The sequence below is a fragment of the Cariama cristata genome, unplaced genomic scaffold, assembly GCF_000690535.1.
Source record: "Cariama cristata isolate BGI_N322 unplaced genomic scaffold, ASM69053v1 scaffold15368, whole genome shotgun sequence".
NCBI classification, from domain to species: Eukaryota; Metazoa; Chordata; class Aves; order Cariamiformes; family Cariamidae; genus Cariama; species Cariama cristata.
The window spans coordinates 45,755-72,406 of NW_009631813.1; the positions used below are offsets into that span (position 1 = coordinate 45,755).

At 41.0% G+C, this 26,652-nt stretch overlaps 1 protein-coding gene across 1 annotated transcript in view; it reads right to left on the reverse strand.

Moving 5' to 3' along the window:
- The window catches only part of SULF1 (sulfatase 1), a 64,107-nt gene that overhangs the window by 32,739 nt on the left and 4,716 nt on the right, over positions 1–26,652 (reverse strand). The window contains exons 2-5 of the mRNA XM_009706130.1: positions 25,302–25,541; positions 13,273–13,424; positions 11,059–11,228; positions 1–132 (exon numbers count right to left, since the gene is read on the reverse strand). The exon at positions 1–132 is cut by the window's left edge and continues 5 nt beyond it. Of these exons, the coding sequence (XP_009704432.1) occupies positions 1–132; positions 11,059–11,228; positions 13,273–13,424; positions 25,302–25,541 (694 nt within the window). The remainder of the gene's footprint in view (positions 133–11,058; positions 11,229–13,272; positions 13,425–25,301; positions 25,542–26,652) is intronic.

The window sequence follows — 26,652 nt, forward strand, 5'->3', positions numbered from 1 at the left end:
ACTGACATTAAGGTCTGAAGTCTTTTGCGCTGCAAGACGTTTGTAAACTCCATGTGGATAGGCAGCATGGGCCCCGTGTACTGCATGATCCAGTGCTTATCCATGTTTGGTGCGTAGTTATAGCTGGGAGTGCTGGGAGGGGAAAAAAAGGATCTGAAACGTTGTGCAGCATTACAGGCGTCAGAGGAAGGTGGGAACTCCTCTAACACAGGAATAGCCAACAAATAGTTAAATCACAAATTCCACGTGGTATCTGGTATTTCTAATGTCAAATGTCAACAAACATCAATTCAGTGGCTTCCAAGCTTCATTGATTTGTACATCACTTCCTCAAAAATTTTTAACTATTTCCATTCTGAGCTTTCTTTCAGGCTCAAAGACCACTACCAGATCCATGTTAATACTTGGGATATGCAAAAAAGTATTTCTCAAACAAATCTGTAATAATTAAAAATTCATATCTGAGTGATGCATCCCATAAAGATAAGAAGAAAAATGAATTCAGAGATCAAAGATGACTATTTCCCCTTCATATTAAGGTAAAATGCCCTGATGCTTCTGGTGGGGAAATTACCTTCATATTAGCACAAGTTAAACAAAACTCACAAGAAGGATATTTTCCTGCAGGATAAAGAAATTTAGTAGTCAGTACTAAGAACAGCAACACCAGTGTTACCAGTTTTCAAGATGCCCCAAAGAATGAAAGCACTGACTTGTTTCCCTTCCCCACCACCAAAGGCGAGTGCAATCCCCCTGGGGCTGGCTGCCTGGGCACAGGGTGAGCTCTGATAGAAGGCCATGTTGTGGCCTTGAAGGAGAGAGCTGAGAAAGTGCTGCAGCCAGTACCATTGATTCCAGACCCACATTCAGTCTCCATCACTAGTCCTCGTCCCTCACCTGAGCTACGCCCCAGTGATGCCCGGTGATGTGGTAGACATGCAAATACCGCCCATACCAAAATAACATTTATTTATACACTAAATACTGTTGAGGTGCTATTTTTAAAACGTGAATGCAAAGCATAGTGCATTACCAGCATAACATGAACTACGACACCAATACTGAACCGATACTGCTATCGATACTAGTACTACGAAGAAGTATGGCACGGAGTCCTACCAAAGCAAAGAATGATGCTTTAGGAGTTTCCACAAACATCAAAGGAAAGATTTAAGAGCAGTGTTCTATCCATGGTCAGTGAAGGATAGCACATAAGAAACAAGAATACGTTCACAGATATGTCACCTCTGAAGAAAGGTACCGCAAAAAATACACCAAGTAAATTTGCTGTACAGATACGCACGGTACGAAAGCTCTCCATCAATCGTGTTTTTATACTTAGCATACATGACAACTAAATGGAGAACAGAAAACAAACAAAATCCATGTTCCCTAATGGTTTCACCTATGTATGAGCTGTTTCCTTCTCTAACACTTGCAGAATCTAGCCTTTGCTGTTTTGATGAAGTTCTTTGGCTTTTATTTTTTCCCCATTGCTAATACACTGCAGTACGATACATGTACTGCAGCATTACCTTTGAAAAAATAAACATACATAGAAAATGAAAAAATCACAGAATCATAGAATGGTTTGTTTGGAAGGAACCTTAAAGACCACCCAGTTCCAACCCCCCTGCCATGGGCAGGGACACCTCCCACCAGACCAGGTTGCCCAAAGCCCCATCCAACCTGGCCTTCAACACTTCCAGGGATGGGGCAGCCACAGCTTCTCTGGGCAACCTGTGCCAGTGCCTCACCACACTCACCTTGAAGAATTTCTTCCTAATATCTCATCTAAATCTTCCCTCTTCCAGTTTAAAGCCACTACCCCTTGTCCTATCACTCTGTGCCATTATAAAATGTCCCTCTCCAAAATCCACAATATGTTGTGAGATTGGACTAATTCAATATTAATTTGCTGTTTGTATACTGATAATTTAAATATGTGCATTACCCAAAGGTACATTTTCCCCACAGAAATGTTTCTGTGAAGTTGTCCTTTTGAACAATATCAGAACATTGTATAGTGATAACATTTTATAGTGATAACTTAAAATCACACCTTTGACCCGTCCTTCATTTAGCTTTCATTTTTCTTGACATGGTTGCATGTGACCACAGAATGGTAGAAGCAGCTGATTTTACTGAAGCATTTAATTTTACTGTATCAGTTATCATATTTATAACCTATAACCATATATTCTGAGGATAAAAATAATCTGAATGGACAATGTAATAGACTGATAGTCAACTGCAATAAATTAATGGAGTCCACATTTTAATTGGAGACCATTTTTGAGAATTTAGGTAGAATTTGAGACATGCATATGTCTCTGGTAGATACAGCCAGTTTTGATTAACATATTTAACCACTAGCCTCAAGGGAAAACAGAAGTGAGACAATGGTATCACAGGATTTGTGAACCTTTGATTGAGATTAAGAAGTATGGAAAAGTTAGCTCCCTGCTAAGCAAAGGCAAACATAATCCAGAATTCCTTTTCTGCTGGAAATTCTTTTATTTCAGGTTGAAAAGTCAAAATTTTTGACATTTCCCATGATTGAAGTCTGATTTTTAAAAGCATTGTTTATACTACCAAAAAATTAATGAAATTGAGCCCAGGAGCACAGCCCTCTAGGTTGTTGGCTAGCCAACAGCCCTAGCAGATGGACCGATGGAGCCCTAGACCTTGAAGAAGCAAGTCTTAGTAGTTATGGTCACCCATCAGGTATTAGGCCTATTGCCAGAAAAGGATACTTCCAGTGCAAACTTTCCTCTCTTTCTTTGAAAGTTTGACAAATGAGATGTTTTCCCATGAAAGAACTCAGTTTTGATTAATCAGCATTTTCCAGCAAAACCTTGCGGTTTTTTTTCAGTCGACTCCTGAGTGTCCCTGCCACGGAGGGATGAGGTGGCTGTGAGCCGTGCTCAGCCGGCAGCACCGTGACAGCCTGCCACTGTGCCAGGAAGGAGAGCCAGCTGCTGAAGCAGGCTCAGGTCTCATGTTCCCAGGCCATTGTGAGAAGCCTCCTCCACATAATGGATAGTCCTTAAAAGCAGCACTCAAGGGTTTAGCAGGGCGGTTAAAACCTTTCACAGACACTTACCAAATGCACTTTGAATTTTCTGGGTGAGAAATGCAGTAGGCAAAGAGTGAATAGAATTTTCCTCCCAGACAATTCAAGGAGCAGGACCTTCTGTGAAATATCCAGTGCTGGCTGCTGATGGAGAAATGCGAAACAGAGGTCCAAAGTGGAGGAGAAAGAGTATTAGGGAAGAGACACAAAGGAATCCAAAACCCCCACAGCGCATCTATGTTCCCTAGATACATCTGTTTGTTGTGCCTTGCAGAAATCCACCAGAATGGCACTGCTTGCCAGGCATAAGATCTGACATTGCCCTCAGATCTGTCTACCTTCTTTTGTGTAAAATAATAAAAAAAACCCCCAAACACAACAGAGGTGAATTCTGGGGAGAATACTGCTGATTTCTGAAAAGTTTGCAAGTACACAGACCTCTTCCCTGTCAGTGACAACTGCTTATCACAACATTTTTTTGTTGAAGCAGTTGGAGAGATCAACTAAATGTTCAGCTGTTATAAGCCCTTGAAAGTCATCATGGCACAAACTGTCACTGTTTCTATTCTTCCATTTTTGGGAACGGCTTTGCTCTGTATTGACAAGTACTACTGGAACGTAACACCGACATCTACCATTTCCTTGACTCCTCTTAGCACTGACAGTATAAGGTTGAAGATCTGTACTGTGTTGTCTATCGCCTCTTCTCAGTCATGGAGGCTACCTTGTCTTGAGCACATTTGTTGATCCATGATGAGCAGACTGGGCTGGCTACCCCGTTATTTTCAGGTTGTCCATGGCCTCTAAGCCTGGCAAGGAGCTCCTGCTCACCTGCCTGGTGATCTTTGCTGGGCTGCCCCTGAACAGCTCAGATGCTGCCCCGGAGTGCGGTACGGAGCAGTTTCTGATTTCAGGGTCATTCTTGCTAGTTGATCAGCAAATAGTAAAGCACTTAAACTTCTGAATGTGTGCCCAGACACTGACTGAGAGTTCACTTTACATGTTACAAAAATAGGTAACATGAAAAAGCGTTTCCTTTCATGTAGGTCTGTTCTAAAATGACCAGCAATACTACATGAATATTAAATCTGTAGAGACGGTAAGGATTGAGAGACCAAATGATTATTCTACTAGGAAGGAACAGTATTTGCCATTCTTGTAGGCTATCCTAGCTTGGGCAAATCTAGATCACTCAGTTGCTCACTTACACTTGTCCAACACATACTATGCAAAACTTACTAGACAGAGACTTCTTGGGCCTCCATGACAGGTCTGTTCTGGCATTGGGCAGAACAATGGAAGATGTCAGATTCATAAAATTTCAGATTTGGAAGTTTAACTAACAAAAAAATCCCAAATACTTATCAATAACAAATGCTAAACCCAGTCAGGCACTTTCCTATAAACACATTCTCAGAATGAGAACAATCATTCACCTATGCCAATAAATTTACAGGGAAATCATCCCATTTTATATGCACATTTGCAAAAACCAAAGAAGTAAATTAGTATTAGCCTTCACTAGCTTTAGATTACAGTCTCCTCAGGAAAGGAATGACTTGTGGTTTGGGTACTATTAGCGCTTAATGTCTCTGCATCAATGTGCATTGTTTTGTTCATGCTACATCATGGAAATTGCATTGACTGTCTATTTACCATCTGTTAAACTGCAACAGGAAAGCCCACAGTAGTGATAATAAAGTGTTCTATAGGTTATGGAAGAAGTAAATATCTAGAAGTATTAGTGCACTTTTCTCTTTAAAGAAAGATTCATGTTGAAATCTATCATTTATTTATCTGTAAGCATCACTTCAAACAGATACTTAAAGTTATGTTGAGAGGAAAGGAATTACATTAGCATTCAGCTTTGTGGGCTGAATCCTTTAGTTACATGAACAATCAGCATTTTATATCACATATTCTAATTCCTCTTTTAATTACTATTACTGACAATATATTTACTATATTTGTATATTTAAATTCGAATTTAAAAAAAGATAATGCATCTTACTTGGCTTCTAAGGTACCACAATAACTTTAAGTTAGACAAGCAGCAAAAAAACCCAACAACTCAAGTCAATGGATGATTGTACTTGAGGATCTATTGAAATGAGGTCCTCAAACAGCAAATCATTCAGAAATGAATTACACTATTTTCTACTGGTAACTGATCTGCTTTTTGTGTGAATGAATGAATGAAACAAATAGAATACAGCCCCTCTGCAAATTATTATTACAAAAAGATATTTTATAGGTTAAGAAAAGAATGGGAGATTCGGCTTGGCTAACGGTGTTTACACAATTGTGGAATCTGTATGGAAGACAACTAAGGCAGAGTACAACATGTTTTAAGAGCTCCCAGAGTTCAGTGCAACTTTAAATTAACATTTGTTTTCTAAAATCTTGATCTAAATATATACACGTCTGTTACAGATGGGTTAACATGGAAAGAAACAAGCACGTTTACAAACATTTGTTCAATTGCTTATACAAAAAATCTGCATTTGCCTCTATTTACAATCTCCTAATTCTCTCTTGTTTCTATTCAACAAAAGAAAATTGTGTTCACAAAAATACTGCCTAAAAATGTTGGTTTTGAATAATTCCATAGAGTTCTTGGGGGTTTTTATTCCAAGTGTTTGGCTGATCTTCTGTTTGGATTGGGAGTCCTCCACTTAGTGAAAATAATACAGTACTTATATGCCCCAGGAACATTTTTGTTTCATAAAAGTAAAAGTCAACAACATTTTAAAATAATACCTATGGTAAAAGTCATTGTGAAAAATGAATAGTTTCTGTGCAAAATTAACACCTATATTATTCTTTGAAATATGATTAGCAAACATTGCATAAATGGTCATGTCTCTTCAGAAAAAGGGTAAATAAACAAAGGAAGCAAATCCTTTATTTCCAGGGCAAGTAGACTGCTCTTGGAAAGTAGGAAGCCTAGGTTCTGCGTAAAATTAAAAGTCTAAAAAACATGACCGGTGGCATGGTCAGTATTGATGCGAAGTTGAATTTCACCATTCTGGGTCTACTTTTGCTGCCTTTTAAAAGGGGAATCTTTTAAACCTAGGGATATTTATATATCTGGGGATGTGAGCTATGAAGGTTTCACTCCTGAAGTGTAACACAACTGCTGTATTTGGGAATAAAGAAGAAAAAAACCTCGTTACTCACTAAATATAACACCTTTTTATTCTGGGAAAATTATTTATTGCTGCTGCAGAAGTTATTTGTGCAACTAGAATCTTACTGCATTTCTATATCACACTATTTCTTCTAGTCCTGTTTAAAGTCACACTCGCAACGATGTGTGTGATGATTTTGATCATTTATGTCTAAGTCCAAGCAGGCCTCAGGCCAGCAGTGACAAGACACACTGATATGTCAAGATTTATTATTGATGTAGATGTACGACCCCACTCTAACGGATAAGTGTGCACAAAACAAGAAATGCAGATGTTTGAGACTCAGCCTCAGGGACTAGAAGGTACCCTGAATGCAGCCATCTCACACCCCAAATGCACAGTTAAGACTGTTCTGGGAATCCAGAGGTGCAATAGCATTGCTCTACATGCTTCACTACTGCAAACACACCGCTACTGCCAGACTTGGTCGATCAGCACCTTTCATACTATCTTGAAATGGAAATATAAGGCTCTGCCTTTCATCCTTTCATATCATCTACCTTTTCTCACATTAACTTGGGAAGCTTTCCGATCTCTTCCCAGATACCATTTCTAGCGATTCTTCCTAAGATCTTTAGCTTGGTAATAGGATTGCTTCCAGGTAGCCATTAAGTCTGGCTGTCACTCCTCCTGCCAGCCCAAGGATCTTTAACACAGCATAGCCAGTAGTGTTTCAGATTTCCATTTTTCACATTCTTCAGTAAATCTGCCTCCCGCAGATTTTTGCTTCTAATGTTTGTTTACTTCACAGCTTATAAACAGCTTAGGTCTGATTCACAGTTCCCCTAAGACTGGTTCACGCTGGAAGGTAAAGGGAAGTTAAAGTGCCAGAGGCCCTGAGTGTAACTGAGAATTCAGGCTTTCATTAGAGCATCCTTTGAGTCAGAGCGTTCCTGCTTAGCTGTCTGATGGAACAAGATTCCCCTGTAACAGCTGTGAGGGACACCTAGAGAGCCATCTCTTGTGTCATAACTTCATATTTAACAACAGCATTTCCAAAGGTCTAGCAACCTCACTCCCCAAGAGATGATGTTCATTACCACAGCAAAGATCTATGTATTGCTTTCGTCTAGTATATCTTCTCCAGTCCCATTTTCTTCCACAGAAATAACTTCTGGGCATAGCTAGAGTACATGCATTAGTATGATTTATCTTCAGAAAATATATCACTCGTTGTGGTGACAACAGCCAGCATAAACTTTCAGAAATACTTTTAGGTGTTAGAAATAAGACATATTTTAAGGAGAGGAGAGGTGGGGGAGTGGGAGGGAGAATGGACGCTTAAAACAACAGAGAGTGTTGGCTGCTTCCAGTATGATATAGCCTGTGTTTCATGTTTGACTGGAGCTAATGAGAATTAACAGGGATCACTTAAAATTAATCATTAAACAGCGTACCTTTCTTGTCCTTGTAAGACTTTTCAAAAAAAGCAGGCTGTTTGTGCTGAGGAGCACAGGACTGTAAGGTAATGATGATATACAATTCTTCCTTTTCTTTTTGGCTTTGATGGGTTTTTCATAAATCTTACGGACTTTGACGCTGCATTAATTTGATTTTCTTCTTTCCGTATTGTTAAGTGGGGAAATGAGATCAACAGACACTCACATTGGAGGGCATAACTCTCCCTGAACTGGAATACTTCCTGCTGTAGCTGCACCTCTCTTCATACATGCAAGTGGAAAACCTCTTCTAAACAAACTTTTGGTTTGTATTTTCTTTTTTTTTTTTTTTTTTAATTTATAAAGGTAGTATTTCAATCAAATGACAGGCACTTTACCAGCTAAGAAACCTCATGTAATTTAAGGGTCTGCTTCAGCTGCTGTCCTTTTAAGCAAAACTTCCCCTCACATGTGGTTGACAGGCTATCTTAATCCTTAGTTTGTAGGTATAACCTTCCATCTCAGTTTGTAAAGCCAGCAAGCAGCTTTTGACCTGATTTCCCTTCTTTGTTGGAGGTAGGCGTTACAGTAACATGATATAGCAACTACATTTTTAAAAACAAAATCCAAGGTCAGATGGCTGTCACCCAAGGTCAAAAAGAAAGATTCAAATGGTGCTTGACCACCAAGGAAGAAAACCTAAGGGTTAAATGTTCAAATTACACAAACCTTGGCAGGAGGCACTTGTTCTTGTGCTGTTTTCACAGGCAACATCAAATATTCCTGGGAGAACTGAACTTCTTATCTCTTTTAAAGCATGTTGCTAATATTTTTGCTAGAGAAATCAGTTATTTGGAGGCTTCAGCCACTCAGATTGGCAGTTTATCTTCAATTTTTCTCATTTCTTAGTCTGTGGACTGAACTCTAACACATGCAGTCAGTCGGTGCAATAAGAAACACATAACAACCCAGCAAGGATCTCTTGAGGTCACCAGACAAAAAACACTTTGCAAGAAACTTGCCAAGAAATCAACAAACCAAGACAAGAAGTAGCACAGCTGAGTTTCATATTCTGGACTGTTTCACAAATAGCCTAGCGGAGCAAGGTATTTAGATCCCAGGAGTCCACACAAATAAAAATTTATGCAAGTACTTAAATGAAATTAAGTCTGCAAACAGGTAACTAGGATCTTCACTTGATCTTTGCAGGTGATATGCAACCTGTATAAGGTGGAGAGGCGGTTGAAATTTTGGACACTAACTAAACCCATTGGTTCTAGCAGCAGAAGCTAGAAAAGAAGTAGGCTGAAAACTCCAAACAGTAGAAAGCGTGAGGGGCATGATAAACCAATGCAAGTTCCTACAAGCACTCTTTTATCAGAAGACAGTGCGCATGGAGCCTAAAATGAGTTGCTTTGGCCTGGGGAGAGGTAGGGTGAGATACAATGATTCACTGCTTTTCTTCCAGACACAGTCCCCACAGCTAAGCGGAAACAGTTTGAATCCTCCCCTCCCATATGATGGATAGTCCCCCAGCAAACAGGATGGCTTGCCTGAGGCCAGGCAATCTGTGCTGCTAAATGGGAAGCAATCTGTTGAACAGAGCGAGAACAAATAGGTATAACTCTCTTGCTATGAAAAGGGGCGACTGAAAGAAGACATGGGAGAGGTCCATTAAATTTGATGTAGTGACTACTCGTTATTCCTCACAGGAGGGGAAGTGGGGGACACTGGTGGCATGAGCAAGCTCCAGGTTTAGAAGGAAAGCAAAGACTGTCTTTTGTCCCTGATGCATGGGGTGACACTGTAGAACTTGTCATCACAAGATGGTGGGGCTGCCACCACTGTTCAAAAAGAGATCAGACCCATGCAAAGAGAATGGGGCACAGTGGCCTGGATGCTTCACCTAAATGTGATTTTCAGAAGCTGGAAAAACAGGGAAAAGAAGTCTCTCCCTTCCCCCTCACCCCAAGCATTCCCTGTTGCTTTCTGATGAAGCACGTTATTCAGGGTACTGAGTTAGAAAGTTCTTTCATACACCCCAATATGACAGGTTTTATGTGTTCATGTTTATCTTATTTTACCTTTAGGACATAAAAAAGTGAGAAAAATTCTTCAGGATGATTACTTAAGAACCAATTTCAAGTGAATATTTACGAACTAAAAATCTCAAGTCTCATCACTTCTGTATACAGGTAGAAATTACCCTGAATATCTAAAAAAGTATGAAACATTGCTGACTGGTTTGCATTACTTGCAAAGTCTAGTCTCCGGAATGTGGGATCGTTGAGAATATAGGATAAGAAAAATATAGTTAAGAATGTAAGGTCAGGGAAGTGGCATATCTAGAAAGTAGCAGCCACTAAGAGGATGAAAAAATACCAACTGACAAATATTTAACTATGTGCCATGAACAGCAAATCTCTTTTCTGGCCTCATTTAGTGATCGGTTTATGCATGCAGTTTATGCAGTAACTGCTACTCCTTGCAATTTTAAAGTAATTAACATAACTACAAAAACATCCCTGCGTGTGAGCTACTGCAGTGTCCAAAATGCAATTTGTAGACCAAGGAGCTTTTCCACTGTGTGATGAAGCTGATACCTCCTCATTTTCAGAGGTCTAATCAATGCAATCCAGATAAAATATTGTATTATTTTTTTTTCCTGTGTGGAAAGAGGTGCAAAGACATTGTTCAAGCACAAATGGACAGAGAGGTTTACATGCCCGTGGTAGACAGAAGGGCAATGGAAAGCTTCCATAACACCTCACTATGAGGAAAAGGACCCAAAATATTCAAGGTATAAAGGAAGATGTGGAATCCAGGATTATCCACAGATTTTTACCTGAAGTTGGCTTCAGTTCTAGAAACAAAATGAAGAGTTCTTTTTTATTATAGTGTAATCACCAAAAAAGATTTGAGCATGTTATTTAAAAATGCAGTCTAATAGGCTATTTTGGAAATCTGCCAATATCAAGTCTATAAACTAATCTGGTACACTCAAAAGCTACAAAAGGGTGTTTTTACTCTCAATGCATTCAGTTAGTTAGAGCCCAGGAAGCGCATATCTTAGAGGAAGACGAAGGAAGTAATATCTTTCCAACAGATCCTGACCTGTGCCTACATATTTTCAGGGTATTGTAAGAAGCTGCCCTGACAAAGCCAAATACTGACCTTTTAATCTCCCACAACTTCCCAGGAGGAAAAGAGCTTCTCTCTGCTTTAATAACGGCCAGAGCTGTCACTCTCCTCCCCAAAAGGAGCAAGCATGGCAAAAGAAACCAGCAAACATTCTTCGCTTACTATGAGTTTCTAATATTTGAATTCTCTGTGCCTGCAAGTCTCCACAACCAAATACCTCACAAGAAGCAGATAGAAGGAGCAGGTCTGGCAGCATGTGATTGTGACTTACATATGCTGTGAAGCGTTGGGGTAGAGCTCTGAGAACTGCGGTGCTGAATCCTCGGGGCCATGGGGCGCAGCGTGGCTGATGACCATCATTATGGGCCTATGGGGATATATCCTCTTAGACATTCTGAAGTAATTAATGCTCTCATTAGTGATTAGGTCTGTGAAGTAGTCCTGGAACATACGATTAACACAAAGCAAAAGTTACAAAGTGCATGATTAATTAGATCACACACTATCATGTTATTATGTTATTTTCAAGCCTTCATTAAAGCTTAGATTAGGAAGTAAAAACATACCATCAAAGAGATGTATGATTTGAGGGAGCACAGAGGAGACTGAGCAGTAATTACTTTCTTAAGCAGGTGATGCCACATAAAATGAGACAGTCTTTTGCAAATCAGATACAACAGAAGGCTTTAAGTAAATATGATTACCAAATTTTGTAATATAATGCTAAGTAACATTTAAAACGACAGACTATACTGACAAAGATATATTTCTTGAATTTCACTGATAAAACACTTTCACAGGGTAGTGGCTCCTAACTGCATGAAAACATTGACTCTTATGTTGATCTTCTGTTTACATAAACATTACTTGTGTGTTCTTTGTTCAGAGTATACTTTTGCCTATGTGCAAAGTGGAAGAAAGCTACAACAGGCAACAGGCTGCAAAAAACTTTATCAAAGAAATTGCAAAAGCGAATACAGGGAGCAGTTGAATTCCTGCAGGCTCTGTTCATTTAATTGTGCAAATTTAAGCAGTGCAGCTGCTGAGATTAAGGTTGTGACTTGCTAATAAACTGGCTTAACCCACAGCCAAGGTGGCAAATGGAAGCCTACAAGGGGAGGGGAGGAAATGGAACTAAGAAAAAAAGATGAAAACTTAAATTAAACCACCTGCCACCTTGGAGTATTCACTGTTGGCCTGGAGGTCTAGGGTGAGCTTCATTGAGAAAGTGCTGAGACAATGTTAGTAATTTCAAGCACTTCCAGGCATGACTAATCATATGTTGTGGATTCGAGGCCCTGAACAGCTGCAAAAGCAGAGCCTGAGGGACAAGGTCTGTGTCACATGTCAGCGCTAGGACAAGCCACCCAGCTGTGACCTCCTCGCTCGCTCACTCCCTGTCCCCCATGCCCCTTCCCCTCTCCCGTAGCACACTCGGAGCACACACGGTCGCCCTGGCTGCTACAATCCCTGCAAGGATGTGGAAAACACAGCGAGTGACCTTTTGGTTTCCCAAATGGGTAATGAGCGCGAGGCCCCGGGATTGTGATAATTTCTGGGTTCGTAGCCTGTTCAAGTGAAATGCCTGTATGACTGCTCTCCAAAAGCATCCACTCCCCTCTTGTTTCCCTATTTATTCTAGCTACATATGCAGGGTGTGTAAGGAATGTATAATTAACCAATATTCTTTATTTTCTTTTTTTTTTCACTCTCTATAAATATATAATCAGTATCATGTAATTTCTACGGGTGGGGAAATCAGAAACAGGCATCGCGAGCTTCCAATAAAATCTCATTACATGGGTCAGAAACCACAGCTGCAACATCTGTATCATCTTCCGTGAGCTACAGTCTGAGGAAATTCCAGATTGCTTTCTGCAGGCTGGAAAGTCTGCAATCTGCACTCCTAAGCCTTTCCGAGAAACTTCGCGGCAGTGGGCAGGTCACCTTGGCATACTTTCCAAACTTTGTCAGGAGCACAAACAAGCTCTGAAGTTTTCCAACGGCTGCGTTCTCGCGCTTATCTATTCCCATAGTCATATCCGGAGTCTGACACCACAGGCACACAACCTTTTTTTGGTGTGCGCTGTATAAGGGAAAATAACATTAACTAAGGTTTTTTCTATGGGTAATAATTGACAACACTCAGCTAACTTTAAAGTTCAGTAGTGTAAGGGGCACCATTATTTTGGGGAAAGGCCTTTATTTATTATTTGCTTCTGCCACTGAACCATCTCTTTCCAGCAGAGAGAGGGAGGGAGGGAGGGAAGAATCACCAGGCTCTACTGAAAAGCCCTTGGAAACTTTCCTCCATTGCATGATTAATATTCTTACGTGGAAACTGATCTGCAATGCCCTGGAGAGAAAATGACATCTCAATTTCATGGTTGTAATTGGTTAATTAATTAATTATCTGGTTAATTAATGATCTGAAAGTTTTTTTTATATGGATTAATGATGCGGCATTTATGTGTCTGGAAAATACCTTTGCATAATCAAATCCATGCTTCTCTTTGTTACCATTGCGAGAAATGGTGTAATTATAGAAGCGAGAGTTCTTCACTAATCCAACCCACTCTCTCCACCCAGGAGGGATGTAGCTGCCATTGTATTCATTGAGGTATTTCCCAAAAAAAGCTGTGAAAGTAAAAAAAAAAAAGAACACACACACACACACATGAAGTTTTGCAATCCAAGTCATTTAGTCTGAATCAAAAGCATGCACGAATGAAGGTAAAATGTGTTAGAATGACTCAGAGCTGTTTTATCAAAAATGTTCCTTTTATACCTTAGAGGGTTTTGAAATTAAAATAAGTTATTTCCAGAGTTTTTATGAGAGTTGAAAACCTTTGTGACTTTAGGTTTTTTTCTTAATCTTTTTGGAATCTAGTCCTCATGTGAAATATTTTCAGTTTTTTTTAAGAATATGTTTCTCTTGGTTTCCACTTGAAAATGGCATAAAATCTCAGTGCCCAGAGGAAACATCTGAGAAACACCTTGTGGTTTTAAGCAAGTCCTGCGATGTTTTGGAGCTTGGCTTCTGACTTTTGAAAGTTCAGGCTTGGCAACCTGGCTACATTTGCTGGTTTGATAAAAGGTCTGGGAAGTCCATATCTCCATCCCACTGGGCCACATTTGGGTTGAGCAAGAGGGAATCCCCATCCTGCTGTGCTGTCACAGCTTCTCTAAGAAAAAACTAATGAAGAGACGAAGACTTAGAGGTCAAGCACCTCTACCTGGCCTGGCAAACTAAATGTATTTTTTTTCCACTAGCTCCAGGCGACAAGTCAGAACCCACTGAGACTGAAAATTTCAGCCTTTGCCGTTGGACCCAGGAGGGTTTGCAGGTGCTCCTGCCAATTCCTCTGGAAGGAAGCAAAAAGAAAAACAATCTCACAGTGCAGTGGAGTTGTGAATCGCTTATGCCAAAGATACACAGACACCAAAAGCCAGCCAACTGGCTTTGGGAGGGAGGATTAACGCTGGCATGGCACCCTGGCAAATGCTGCCGCGCTGCTTCTAGGGACAGATGTGTATGGAAGCTCTTTAGCTGCTTGTGTATGGTCTTTGGCTTGGATAAAAGAGTCAATTTGGATGTCTCTGCCCTGCTTTTCCACTGCCTGAGAAGTGTGGTGACAAAACACCTGACTGGGCCTGCAACTGAGATTTTTAGGGATTTATTAGCTCCAGCTCAGTCCCAGCAAGTTACTGGGGTGTCTGAGCAACTTCACTGTTTCCATTTTTAAATTTCTTGAGGTTTACAAGCCCCTGGAGGGTCACCTGTGCCAGCAGTTCTGCCACCTGTGTCCCCAGCAGTCAGCCCAAAGGTATTCCCAGTGCTCACAAAATGAGACACTGCTGAAGAGGAGGGAAAGACAGAGACCTCTCCCTTTCCAGGGCCAGAGCTCCTCTGGGTGATAGCTGCCCACCTCACTGCACCCCTCAGGGGGCACAGCCCCTTCCCTCGCTGCTGGCCCCAGCTCAGCAGCCAGGTCTGCCCACAGAGAGCTGCTGCCCAGCGTCACCTCCTCGGCTGGGCTTCGGGACACACGTCAAAACCCCCATCCTTGTTTCCTACTAGGAAATGAAGTCACTTTGGAAAACCGCACATTCAACCTAGGCACATTCAATCTGACCAAAAAAGCACATTTGTGGAAGGGCTTAAATAATTCAGATCTGATTGATGTGGGCATGGTCAACTTCCTGGGAAAACTGGTGGAAAAATCAAAATGTTCATAATTAAGACTTGCCTGAGGCAACATAAATATGATGCAATCAAATCATACAACTGCCAAATGTCCCTAACCAGAGATTATAGTTGTATGTATTACTTTCCCATACCAAGCAGAATGTGACATATAAACAAGTCCTACAGACACCAGACCAGGCTTCCAGCTCTTCCTCTCACAGCCACCAAGAAAGCAACCCAGCCTCTCTCCTTTTTTCTCCTGAGGCCAACCAGAAGTCAAGAAGCTGGAGGGGAAGAGGGTGACCGTGGGGAGGGAATATGTGCCCAGCATGGTTCCCTCTCGGAACAGAGACCATACCTCTCCTCTAAGGCAGCCAAATTGGGTTAAACTCTAAGGGAGTCAGATGTCCAGAGAAAGTAAGGGTGAAGGCTGAAATACTATGAGAAGGGAAGCCAAGGAAACAGTAGAAGGGGAATAGAAGTCAGTGTGAGACGACAGTGAAGAAAAGTATGGGAGAGTGACGTGACCGAGAGAGGGGAAGCATTACTGTGGCAAGCAAAATCAAGGACAGTCTGTGGTTACAGAAGAGATCTGAGGTCAGCCCTCCTGAGTGCCATCCCAGATCCACCAACAGCTCCTGCGTGACCTCAGGGAACCGCCTCGTGCTGTGCTCGTCTGTAAAGGACTCTACTGCCAACCTGCCTCCCACAAAGATCAGAGACTTCCAAGCTGTGAAATGGAAGTTACGGCAATTCATCATCTAGGATGGTTTGATAGCCCCACCTATACTTAAGATTGACTAATACAGAGACCTGAACTCTGCTATTTTACAGTCTTGCCAAACTTCAATCATTAGTGATGATAGTTTCCATGACTCAGGCTGCATTTTGCTTTATGGAACATTTTAGCCAAACAGTTCAGCAATTTCCAAGAAAAAGGCTAGGGAAAAATAAATGGGTTTGCCGATTTAAAAACCATTGGCAAGCTTTTCTCTAAGAAGTTCTAGTGTTTGTAGGTTTTGATGTAGTGCCTTTGTAAATAACAGAGGTGGCTATGAAAATCTGTCTCAAAATGGCCAAGCTCTGAAAACCTGTAGCAGACAGATGATGAGGAAAGATTTACTACAGCTTCTCAGTTTAATGTCATCATAGGGTGTTCCCTTAAGGACCTGAGAAAGTCCCCACAGTTTCAATTTTGGCACTAAACCAAGGAACAGTCAGCTGCTTTCTCTCCTTCTCTCCTCTCTCTTTTGATATTCAGGCATTACCTGAAAGAAAGCCACCAGCATAAAATGCAGAGATGAAATGACCTGGGGCATAAGGATGAGAAAAGATAAAATGAATTTAGAAAAGGAAAGGGAGGCTTGGAGCTGGTGGGGGCCAATTCATCTTGGAATTTCCTTGCTTTAGATTACCTAATTTTCTAACTTTAATAATGTTTTGTTAGCTCCCCTTTGGCCTCCTGAACCCCATATTTTGGTGCATGTTATGAGCCTTGGGATTGACAGCCTGAACCATTCACCTTTTGAGTTGGCAATGATTTAGTATTTTATCATAAAAATAATCTCAGAGCTGTCAAGTTTTAAGCACCTCCTTGAGTGACAGTTTGCAGAAATAGATGTTTCCCCCTGTTGTAGAATAAAGCAGTTCTCATGCCAAATGTATAGCAAAGCCCTGAATACTAGTAGAAGCAGCGATAGCCGTGATAATGGATCACATTTGCCAAATTGCTTTAACCAAGAGTGGTTTGTTGGTCAAAAGCTCAGGAGGATATGAGTAATTAGACAAATGAAGGGAAAAGCCAGGCTTTTAGTGAAACAGAAGAGTTCAGTCCCTTCACTGTGGGGTTTTCTGAGTACCACTGAGTACAGGATAGGGCTGGTGTGTCAGAGCTGGAGCCCAGTGCCAGCAGTCAGTGTCTGGCTCTTCACGGTCTGAACGAAGACAAGTGCCAGAGTAAAAGGCAAGCACAGTAGCGTCCATGGGGCCAAATACTGATCAGCAAGTAATCACGACGGGTGTCCTTGTTTTTTGTTAACCAGAGGATTGTAAACAATTCAAGTGCTATGGAATATGACACAGAACCACCCAGGAGCTGACACTGTGACGTGCGAATGTCCTCGCTGGATCTTCACATGCTTGGCTTGTAGAGTCAACCCACATCCTTAACTTAGCTGTAACCCAACATTTGCTGAATTGCTCAAGTCTGAGTACTGACTGGGAATGCTCAGTTTTAGAAGCTGCTTGTACTCAGCAGTTACAGGGTTTAGGAAGCCATTTTTGCTTGTAATTAATAAAACGGAGATTATGACTCAACGGGTAAAAGCCTCATTAAAGATTAATGCCATTTCAAGGGACATCTTTTCATTATTGCATGTAATGGCCCCCACAGGAATAACAGGAAAGATAAATGCTGATTTTTGCATTTTAATAAGACAGTTTTTATCTGCATTCTGGCAGTTTTGCTAACTGTTCCCAGGACACATTATTATTTTTTAATCACATGTAGAGTAGCTTAGTATATCAGAATAATTGTATTCTGTATGAGCATGTTCAATTAAGTTTATGCAAACAACAACACATGGCATCGTGAATAGTTGTACAGACATCTATGTGTCTCAGGAGTGGCTCCAGAATATACACGTTTGGTACCTAACAAGAATAGATGCCTTAATACAGGTTTTTGTTTTCTCTTCAGCAATTAGCTAATGATTTCTGAACTGGACTGAGGGATCCAGGGGGTTACAATGAGTGTAAGACAAGGAGAATTTGACCCAGGTGATCTCTGGAGTTTGAAGCCAGGATATTTATAGCTGAATGTGGTTCAAATTCTCATTAATTCCCAGTACTTTTTTCCCTAGTATTTTCTACAAGCAGTTATGACTAACATTTACAGCATTACACAATAGAATTAGTCCCCTAACTCCTGTCAGCATTAGTGGATTAGTGTACAGGTGAACTGGGCTACATGTACTGGCGAGACATCTCTGCACTTCCACAGATCAAAGGACATCTATTATGTTCTACGCCCTTGTCATTTGTTGAAGCTTACGGGAATGTTTCCGATTTAAAACAAACCCAAACCTTTAAAAGGCATGCTGCAGTAAGATTTAGTCACCGTGACCCAGACAAGAGCTTTAAGTAGACAGCCCACTTCCTTTAACAAAGTCAGGAAACCATTTACAGGAGTTGCGAAGCACTGTTTATATGACATTTTTGGGCTGACACACAGTCATTCTGTGCTTCTGGGGACAGAGCCCAACAAAACAGCTTCCGGATTATTCCAGTAAATTCCTCCTTGCTTTCTTCCCATTATGCAAGCAATAGATTCAAACCCAAGAAGTTTGATTTTTCCCTTCTGTTGAAAAATTACAGAGGATTAGTGTATCACGTCATTAAAGTGCAGAAAGCCAGTTCAGTATGCCAACACTGCCTAGGAAATGAAATAAGCACTGTCCCAAAAATGCGGTGAGGAAACTGAGGCACCAAGAGGTTAACCTTCAGCTAGACCTAAGTCACACAGGAAGCCTATGGCGTTGCCAAGAATATTATTCAGATTTCGCAGTTCCCAGTCTTGTAGCTTAACCGCAGTAGAAAACCTCAGGTTTTCTACTTTTTCTCCAGCTTTGTGGGTCTTTCCCAGTTGCTGCCAGGTTTACCATTGTAACCAAAAAGAGCATTAAAGATTTTATAACTCAGCAGTTGCAAAAGACATTAGCCTATAACTTGATATAGCAATCGTTAGCCTGGGTGATGGCTTTAACAAAGCCCGTATTATGGGCCAAGCTGGTAGCACTTTCCAGTATTGGTGTTGTCTGACACTTCTCATTATAAGACCCTGTTTTCAGTTGCTTAAACATTCTTATACTTGGACTGAAATTTTCCACACTGGATGTCTGCCTCAGGCTGAATTTTTTGAAACTTCTTAGCCCGAACAGTAGCCATCGTTGAGAACCGCAGTAATGGAAAAGGAATTATGTTCAACATCTGAAAAAAATTATGTGCGCTTTCATTTGATAGCACTTCCATGCTCTGCACTAAGAGCACGAACTCTGTCAAAGACGGGATAGAGTCTCTGTCAAGGAAGCATCTTTTATCATCCTGGTGAAAATCTGTACCAAGTTTGCTCAGTTTTGAAAAAAACCCTGCAGTTTGCATGTGCTGGAGATCTGGGCACCTCGGGACTTTATTCCCTGTCCACCTGTGAGTGGTGTCAGCAGGAGGCAGAAAGTTGATTGAAATGCAGAGGGCAGGAGGTGACCGGATAAGGACAAGCAGTTTGGGGAACAGCTGAAGACCCAGTAAAGGAGCTGAGACCAGGGGGGGAAACCAGCGGGGGCTTGGGGGTCCAGGACTGGCAATGATGTCAACAAAGAAACTGGACAGTGTGCAGAAAGGAGGAAAAAGCTGACTGACAAGGCAAGGGGGGTGGAAGAAGTAGATTTGCTGATCAGGCTGGGAAAGGAGACCGCTAAGGGTAAGCGGTGGGAACAGGACGTGTCTGTCAAGGACTGACCGGACCCAGGAGGGGAGGGAGGGTGGGAAAGACTTGAAGACAGACAAGGGGGGCAAGGCTCAGCACAGATGCTGAGGTGAGGTCTTGCAGGGTCAGAAAACTGGGATGAGAAAACTGAGGAGTGGAGACTGCTCTGCGTAACGGGGTAGGACGAAGGGAGCCAGAAGTGCTCTTGGGCAGTGGGGAAGACACAACAATGCCTGAAAGGACTCCTGAGTCTAACTGGTACCTTCCTTTCAGCAGATATCTGAAAACCTACAGTTGCCACTCCCAGCCCCCATATGCGTGGTATAAACCCACTCTGCTTAGTAACTTAGTAAAAAAGCAGTAGAGTTTTGCAGAGGGGATCCGAGAGCCCCATCCTTGTTGATGCAGATGCCGGCATCATGCCACTTGATAGAACTGGTCTATCTTTTTAAATGGAGGAAATTTCACCCTCCAAAAAGTGGTATGTTATTATGTAGTTAAAGGCTATCATACGAACAAGAGAGATGAAATAGTTGCACAGACAATGCTCTACCCTGAGTTTCTTATATGAAGCACTTGAATGCGTAAACTCGCTAAAAATCTTTTAGTGTATGGTTTTCTGTGCAATATTTAATAGCACAGAATTCTGCTTTAAGCATAAGTAGGCAAACATGCTGTGGTTTTTGATGAGATCCTGGACAGAAACCAAAAAAAATTTCACTTCACATAATACCATAGAACTAGAAAATCCTGCATGTTATCCTTTTCAGCTTTTTCACTCTTCTACGTTTCACTTCTTGTGGATTATTTGAATGTATTCAGCATATTTCACTTTTATTTACACATTTCTTAGTTTGACTGAAAGTGCAATTTTTTTCTGAAAAGTGAGGCATATTTTTAATTATTTAAAACATATAGAAGTTAAATTATATTTGATGCTCCCTAGCCTCTTTTATAGCAATTAAGAAAGAACTTGAATGCTTGGAGTTCTCTCTCTCTCTCTTTTCACTTTAGGAATATTTTGAAAACCAGGACTCATTCCCTGCTCACTCATTCCCACCCCTGCATCATATTCTGTCACCCTCTCTGCTTTGAAAGGGTGCATGAGGCAGGATACAAATTAGGTCACCGAAATGATGCAGATTAACAATAGCGTGTGCTGGCAGTGAATTGCCCTGTAAGGCTGTGAAAAGGAAACACACTGGCTTTGCCTCCAGAGGAAATGTATTGTCTGCCCACACCTTCAGGAGGCATAGCTTTTGCTCCCTTTATGAAAGCTGAACTTGCCCCTGTGTGTCAGAAGGGAATGGTGCACAGTTTAAATACTCCTTAGCCTTCAGACTCTTGTAATCTCAGTATTTTATTAGTTCTTTGGTCACTACGCTAAGAAATGTACCCATAAGTGACAGATGTCAACTGACACGCGTCAGAAGCTGACGTGAACAGTTGAACATAAGAACTAGATGTCAAGCAAGTGACTATTTCTGTTCATCACTATACAGAAGTCTGCGACTAATGTTAAAACATGCCAGATAGTGACATCTGGATGTCCAGTCACTTCTTGAGTTTTACAAATGCAAGCATTTAGAAACTAATGTTCAGTTTGCTTAACTTTGTTATGTTACCATTTTAGTCCCACAAAAGGCTGAGAATGCCATCAGGACACATGCACGCATGAATCCTGAATGTTATTCTGATTGGTTAATACTTCTGAGCAAGAAATAAAACATTGGGAAATACATCTTCCCAAAGACAATTCTAAAAAATGTAAGCAAATAATTGCTGATGAACTCTATTCTTTCAGATGGGATTTCATAAGGGGAGAGCCTGGTCCTGAGTCTGCTGTGAGGTCCGTTGCTGCGAGGCTGTCAGCAGTTGCTGAGCCAGGGCAGACTCCTGTTCTCTCCTGCACAGTTATGCTGGCTGTGAAGGGCCAAGAAGAGCAAGGGTTAGAAGGTAGTAATTCTACAAAGTGACATTAAGCAGAGAGGGCTCTGAATGCATGTGCATGTTAAGTCAGGACGAGAATCTTAAACTTACATTTCTCTTCATATTTGCAAAAGGATGAAACTTCAGCTGGTCAAAATGAAAAATCCTGCAGTATACAAAGTGTGACACACTATTTAACAGGAAAATGATTGTTATATTTATGTTTCCCATATATTGGCTGTGCTGCTGTCATGGTTCTGTCTTCTAAAATACTAAGATAATACAGGGCTACTGCTCAGTTATTAAGATGTAGTACAATCCTTTTTTTCCTACTAGAGGAAGCCAAGGTAGAGGTACGACACTCCTGGAGTTTTCCTTTGTGTTTGTGTAGGTGAATGGCAGCGTGAACTGACAACAGTGAAGGGCACAACTGAGAGGCAAGGTTACGTGCCGCAGTCCTGGGACAGAACAGTAGAAGGTAAAGAAAGTAAGAGACTTCAACAGTACCACAGGGAGGACTGAAAGAACAGCAAATAACCAGCTAGTACTTTGGAAAGTACCAAGCAAAATCTCTAATTCTGGCACTTAATAATCATATGAATAAAATTTCTGATCTAAATAGCTGAAGGGATGTCTACTGACATTAAAAATTACAAGAGGAAAGAAAAACTTCTCAAGCTTTTCTCACAATTTCCACAAAATATGAAAGTGATTACAGAGTGACCCTTTTTCCTCTCCAGGATGAACAGCTGGAGCCTATGTAATTAAAACAAATGTCTCATCTCTCTGAAGCTCTCCAGAGTTGCTTTGTTTTCTCTTTCTATCTATTTACTGCGTCTTCCCTGATATTTCCTACAAATTCAAGTTTAATATTACTGATTTTGTGGACCTTCAACAATCAGGAAGCTGTGCAGTTGAATCATTGCTGCATTAGCATACAGCTTGTGAGTAAGGGAAACCATAAGCACTGAAACATTCTTAATTGTTTGGGGATATTTTTTTTAAATGATGATTAGAAGCAAAAGTGATTTTGGTTTGGCAGTGTTGTGTCTGAATATTGTCTGCCCTGCTAGCACCCAGCACAGTCTCTGGCTATGATTTAGCACTGATGTATAATCTTCAAAAAGGGACGTTTCCATGAAATGCGACATCTCCATTAGGTCACATCAGAGTAGAACAGGAGTAGAAGAGTAAAATAGAAAAAGGAAAGAAAAAAACACTCTGTTCTTTGCCAGGTTTTCCCAGTGGGCTCTAATTATGACCATGGTTTATTAGAGCACGTTTCAGACCTCTCTTTAAATGGCATGCTGTGCTTGCGTGGAGTCCTCAAGGCTTCAGCACATAAGCAGTCTGCCCATATGTGATCACGAGTGCAGTATAGAGGGTTTAGTTAAGCAGTGGCAGGTTTGGACAGTGGATGCTTTATAGATGTTGGAAACTATTTGGAGTGAACAGAAGTAAGGATATTATATAAACACTCCCCCACCTCTTTCTTTCCACTGACTTATATAAAAAATTGATCCTATGCAAAAAGCGAGAGCTAAATCCTCATCCTTTCAAACAGAGAACCAGGTTGGAGATATGGCACATTGTCTCATCTGGACTAGAGCTCTCTGGACCAGTGCCTTATCAGGACTGTCACCAAACTGTGAGTGGCCTTGGGGCACTCGCTTCTCTTTCTCTGCTCAGTTTCCTATTGAAAAGAATACTGATTTCCTCTGAAAACATGTGGAAATGTACAGGGTAAATACCCACAGCACCTGCAATATCAGCACATAGTCACGACTAGTCTGTGGTGTGTAGCCTCTCTGTCTCCCCAGTTCCCTCTTTTTACTCCCCATTATTCTTGACTCCCAGGTATTCTTGAGTCATTACAATTTTACTAAACTTTCCAGCTGTGAAGTGTAGATTATTAGTTGGTTAGTGGACTTTTGATGACTTTTTAATGAGGCAACACTGTCCTTGAAAAATGTATTACAAGATCTGCTGTTAATTATGCTGCTGCTTCAGAACATAATTGTGGGGTAATTAGAGGGTAGGTTCACCTTACAAAAAGTAAATTAATAAATTCTTTGGGGCCATATTATTATACGGTCAAATTGGAGTTTCATACAAGTATTTTCATTTGTTTCCATTTCCTTTTTCTCCTTCCTGTCCCTTGTTAAATCTCACTTACCCTGATAGATTCAGGACTGATGTTCTCTCTGCCTGCCTTTGGAAAGGGATTTTTTTCATTTTCCTTTTCTTTTGACCCCTTTTTCCTTTCCATTTAATAGCGCCAAGTCTGCATTTGGTAGACATCTCCACATGCCTTCAGAGTATGAAGCAGTGCAGAAGATATACCCAAAGCAGAGTGTTTACCCCCAGAAGGACAGAGAGCACTAGTGAGAGCGCTATCCTATTTACGCATGAGGCATTTAGTTGTGCAAGTATTAGATTACAAATCAATAAGATACTAAATTTTTTAAGAACAGGAAAGCCAGGTCCCATATGAAGCAACCATAGATGAAGCAGAAAGGTTTCCTAAGACATAAGCCATGAGACAAAGATTATATTTTAGGGTGAATTCAGCACCTTTCCAAGCAGTGATTGTCAATTCTCTCTCCCCTCTTTTTCTCCTCCAAAACCTTGATGCTGACCCTTACTCAGGTTTAGCAGTGCTGTACTCAGATGGCAACTGCACTGAAACCAGCTCAATAGAGACTGAAGTACTATTCAGCACACGTGTCAGAGCCAACACCAGGTGCAAACAAGTTAAATACTTGTCTGTTTTTGCTTTTTACACAGGATGCAGAAGCTCTCCAGAACTACAGATGAAGAGAGACAGAAGAAAAAAGAGCGAGCTGCCTGTGTGGTGAAGAAAAGATGGCAAACAGGCAGATAAATTTGAGGCATTGGATATAGCAGCATTAAGAGAATTAGGACAAGCAGACAGCATGGAGACATTTGCCTGCTATAGGTTTTGAAAGCAATCCGTTCTTATGCCTAAGCCGCTGATAGAGATAAATTTCTTTGCTGCCAATTACATTGTAAGGAACGCAGTTGGCACAGAGATCTGTGCCTTGTTGGTCCTGTAAAGGGGAGTCTTTGTAGTCGAATGACGCTTCTGGACAAATTGCACTCTGATGACCTTGCACAACTCCTGTACCTTGAGAAGGGGAAGTCAGGCTGGAGCCTAACATGTCTACAGATTGAATCTTAGGGGATAGGTGATGCAGAAATGAATCAGGTTTTACATCAAGCTGAAGTGCAGACGAGAGGAATAAGAAGAGTTCTTTGTAGACAGGAAAGGGATCTCCTGACTACGGAAAACCACCAGGAATTTACAAGAAAACTATCAAATCTTATTGGTGCACCGTAGAACAATCCTTCTTAAAGGCATGTTTCTATTCCTTTTCAGAAAAAGCAAATGAAATATCGCCCCATGGCAAAGTTTAAATTATACCATTCACCTTGTTTCACTCCCATGACAGGCAGTTCACTCCTGTGAGGTCTTTGGCACCAATCCCCAGCCTGGTCCTGACATCTTCTTCCATAACTGCTAGTAGCTGTCCACAAGCAGGCCATAATACTGACCATAATCACGTCTGGAACTGCCAGTTCAGACCCACAATGCCACTAAAATGCACCTCTTTCACGCTAGGTGTAACTGCCCAACAGCTTATTTCCCACCTGGGACATTCAAATGTGAAAATATGCTGCTCCATTACAAGTGAGTTTCTTTACATGGCTGTTAGCTGCGGATCTGGACCAGCAGGCAGTCCTACCCTCCCTCTTCATAACACCAAACCTCTGCTCTGTAAACCCAATTTGGGACAATAGTCACTTCATTTTAGGCAGTGATTCGAGACCCATCACTGAATACCTGTCATCTTCACTTTAAACAAAGATCTACTGTTGATTTGCCTCTTACCTGTTCTATACCCAGTGTTATTGAGATACACGGCGAAGGTACGTGGCTCATGAGTAGCCTGCCATGAGGGAGAAGAGCAGTTTTCATTGTTGGTGTATATGTTGTGGTTGTGCACATACTTCCCCGTCAGCATGGAGGAACGTGATGGGCAGCACATCGGGGTAGTTACGAATGCGTTGATAAACGAAGCCCCTCCATTCTCCATGATCCTTCTGGTTTTATTCATCACTTGTAATGACCCTGCAATAAGAGGTACTGATCATCACTGCGCTGCAAAAAACAGAACATATTGGCTGCTACTATGCCATTAAAAGTAAAGTATCATGATTAGCTTGCCTTTGGACATCAGTCTCTAGTACTCGGTAGCTCAGGTAATTTAGAGGAAAAGGTAAGGTTTTCATTATATCACCAAAAATATTTTTCAGGATTCCAGAAAGACTGAGTTCTTTTTTCTCAGGCTTCAAAACAAAGTTGAAATACAGACTAATACAGAAATACAATGTTAAAGCTTTAGCGCTGTATCAAATTTATAGGCCAATAGTTCTTCAAACGCGGCTGTAGGAAACCAGTATGTTACACAGACTGCATCATTAGTCAATGTGCCATTAAAATATGTAAAGTGCTGAGATACCAATGAATATGTTAAAATTCTTTCAATTTTATCAGATAATCTGAGAGAGAGAAAAAAGAGGGGGGGAGAGGTAAAGGAGGGAGTGAGAGATGGGGAGAGGAGAGAGAGAAAATTCAGTAACAAATTTTCTACAGGAAAGTTTTTGTAGACACAGGATCGGCATGTCTGGCTCTGACACTAAAGCGCTGTGCTCAAAATCAGCTTTTGGAGATAAAACTGTATGCAAAAAATACTGGCAAAATTTGGCACCTTTCTCAAGAAATTGCATTGATCCCGTTTAAAGAACAAAGACATTTTTTGCATCCTTCAAAACATCTTCATGAACAACAAGGTGAGACAGGCAGGGCTTGCAGATTTCTGATTGCAGAAAGACTGAGCAGCTCCTGATAGGGTCTGTCAGCATTTCCTGACAGCTGTCAAACTTTGCTCTTTCTGTTATCCAACAGAGCAGAAATTGAAGGGTGAGGGTGAACCATGGATATGTCAGCATGTGCCCAGGAAACAAGTTTGTGAATTGTAATACTTGCACAATTTTGGTAGCAAAAAGACGTTTCTGGAATTCTACTTTCTTTTTTTTTCTTTGGTTTTACAATTAGTTTTGCACAGTCACAGGTTTAAATTTAAATCCATTGATTCCACTGATATAGTAAGAGATTATCTGGGTGATTTTCTTTGGGTCATTTGAAAATCAAATTAAAAAATAAGTTTTAAACCAATGGA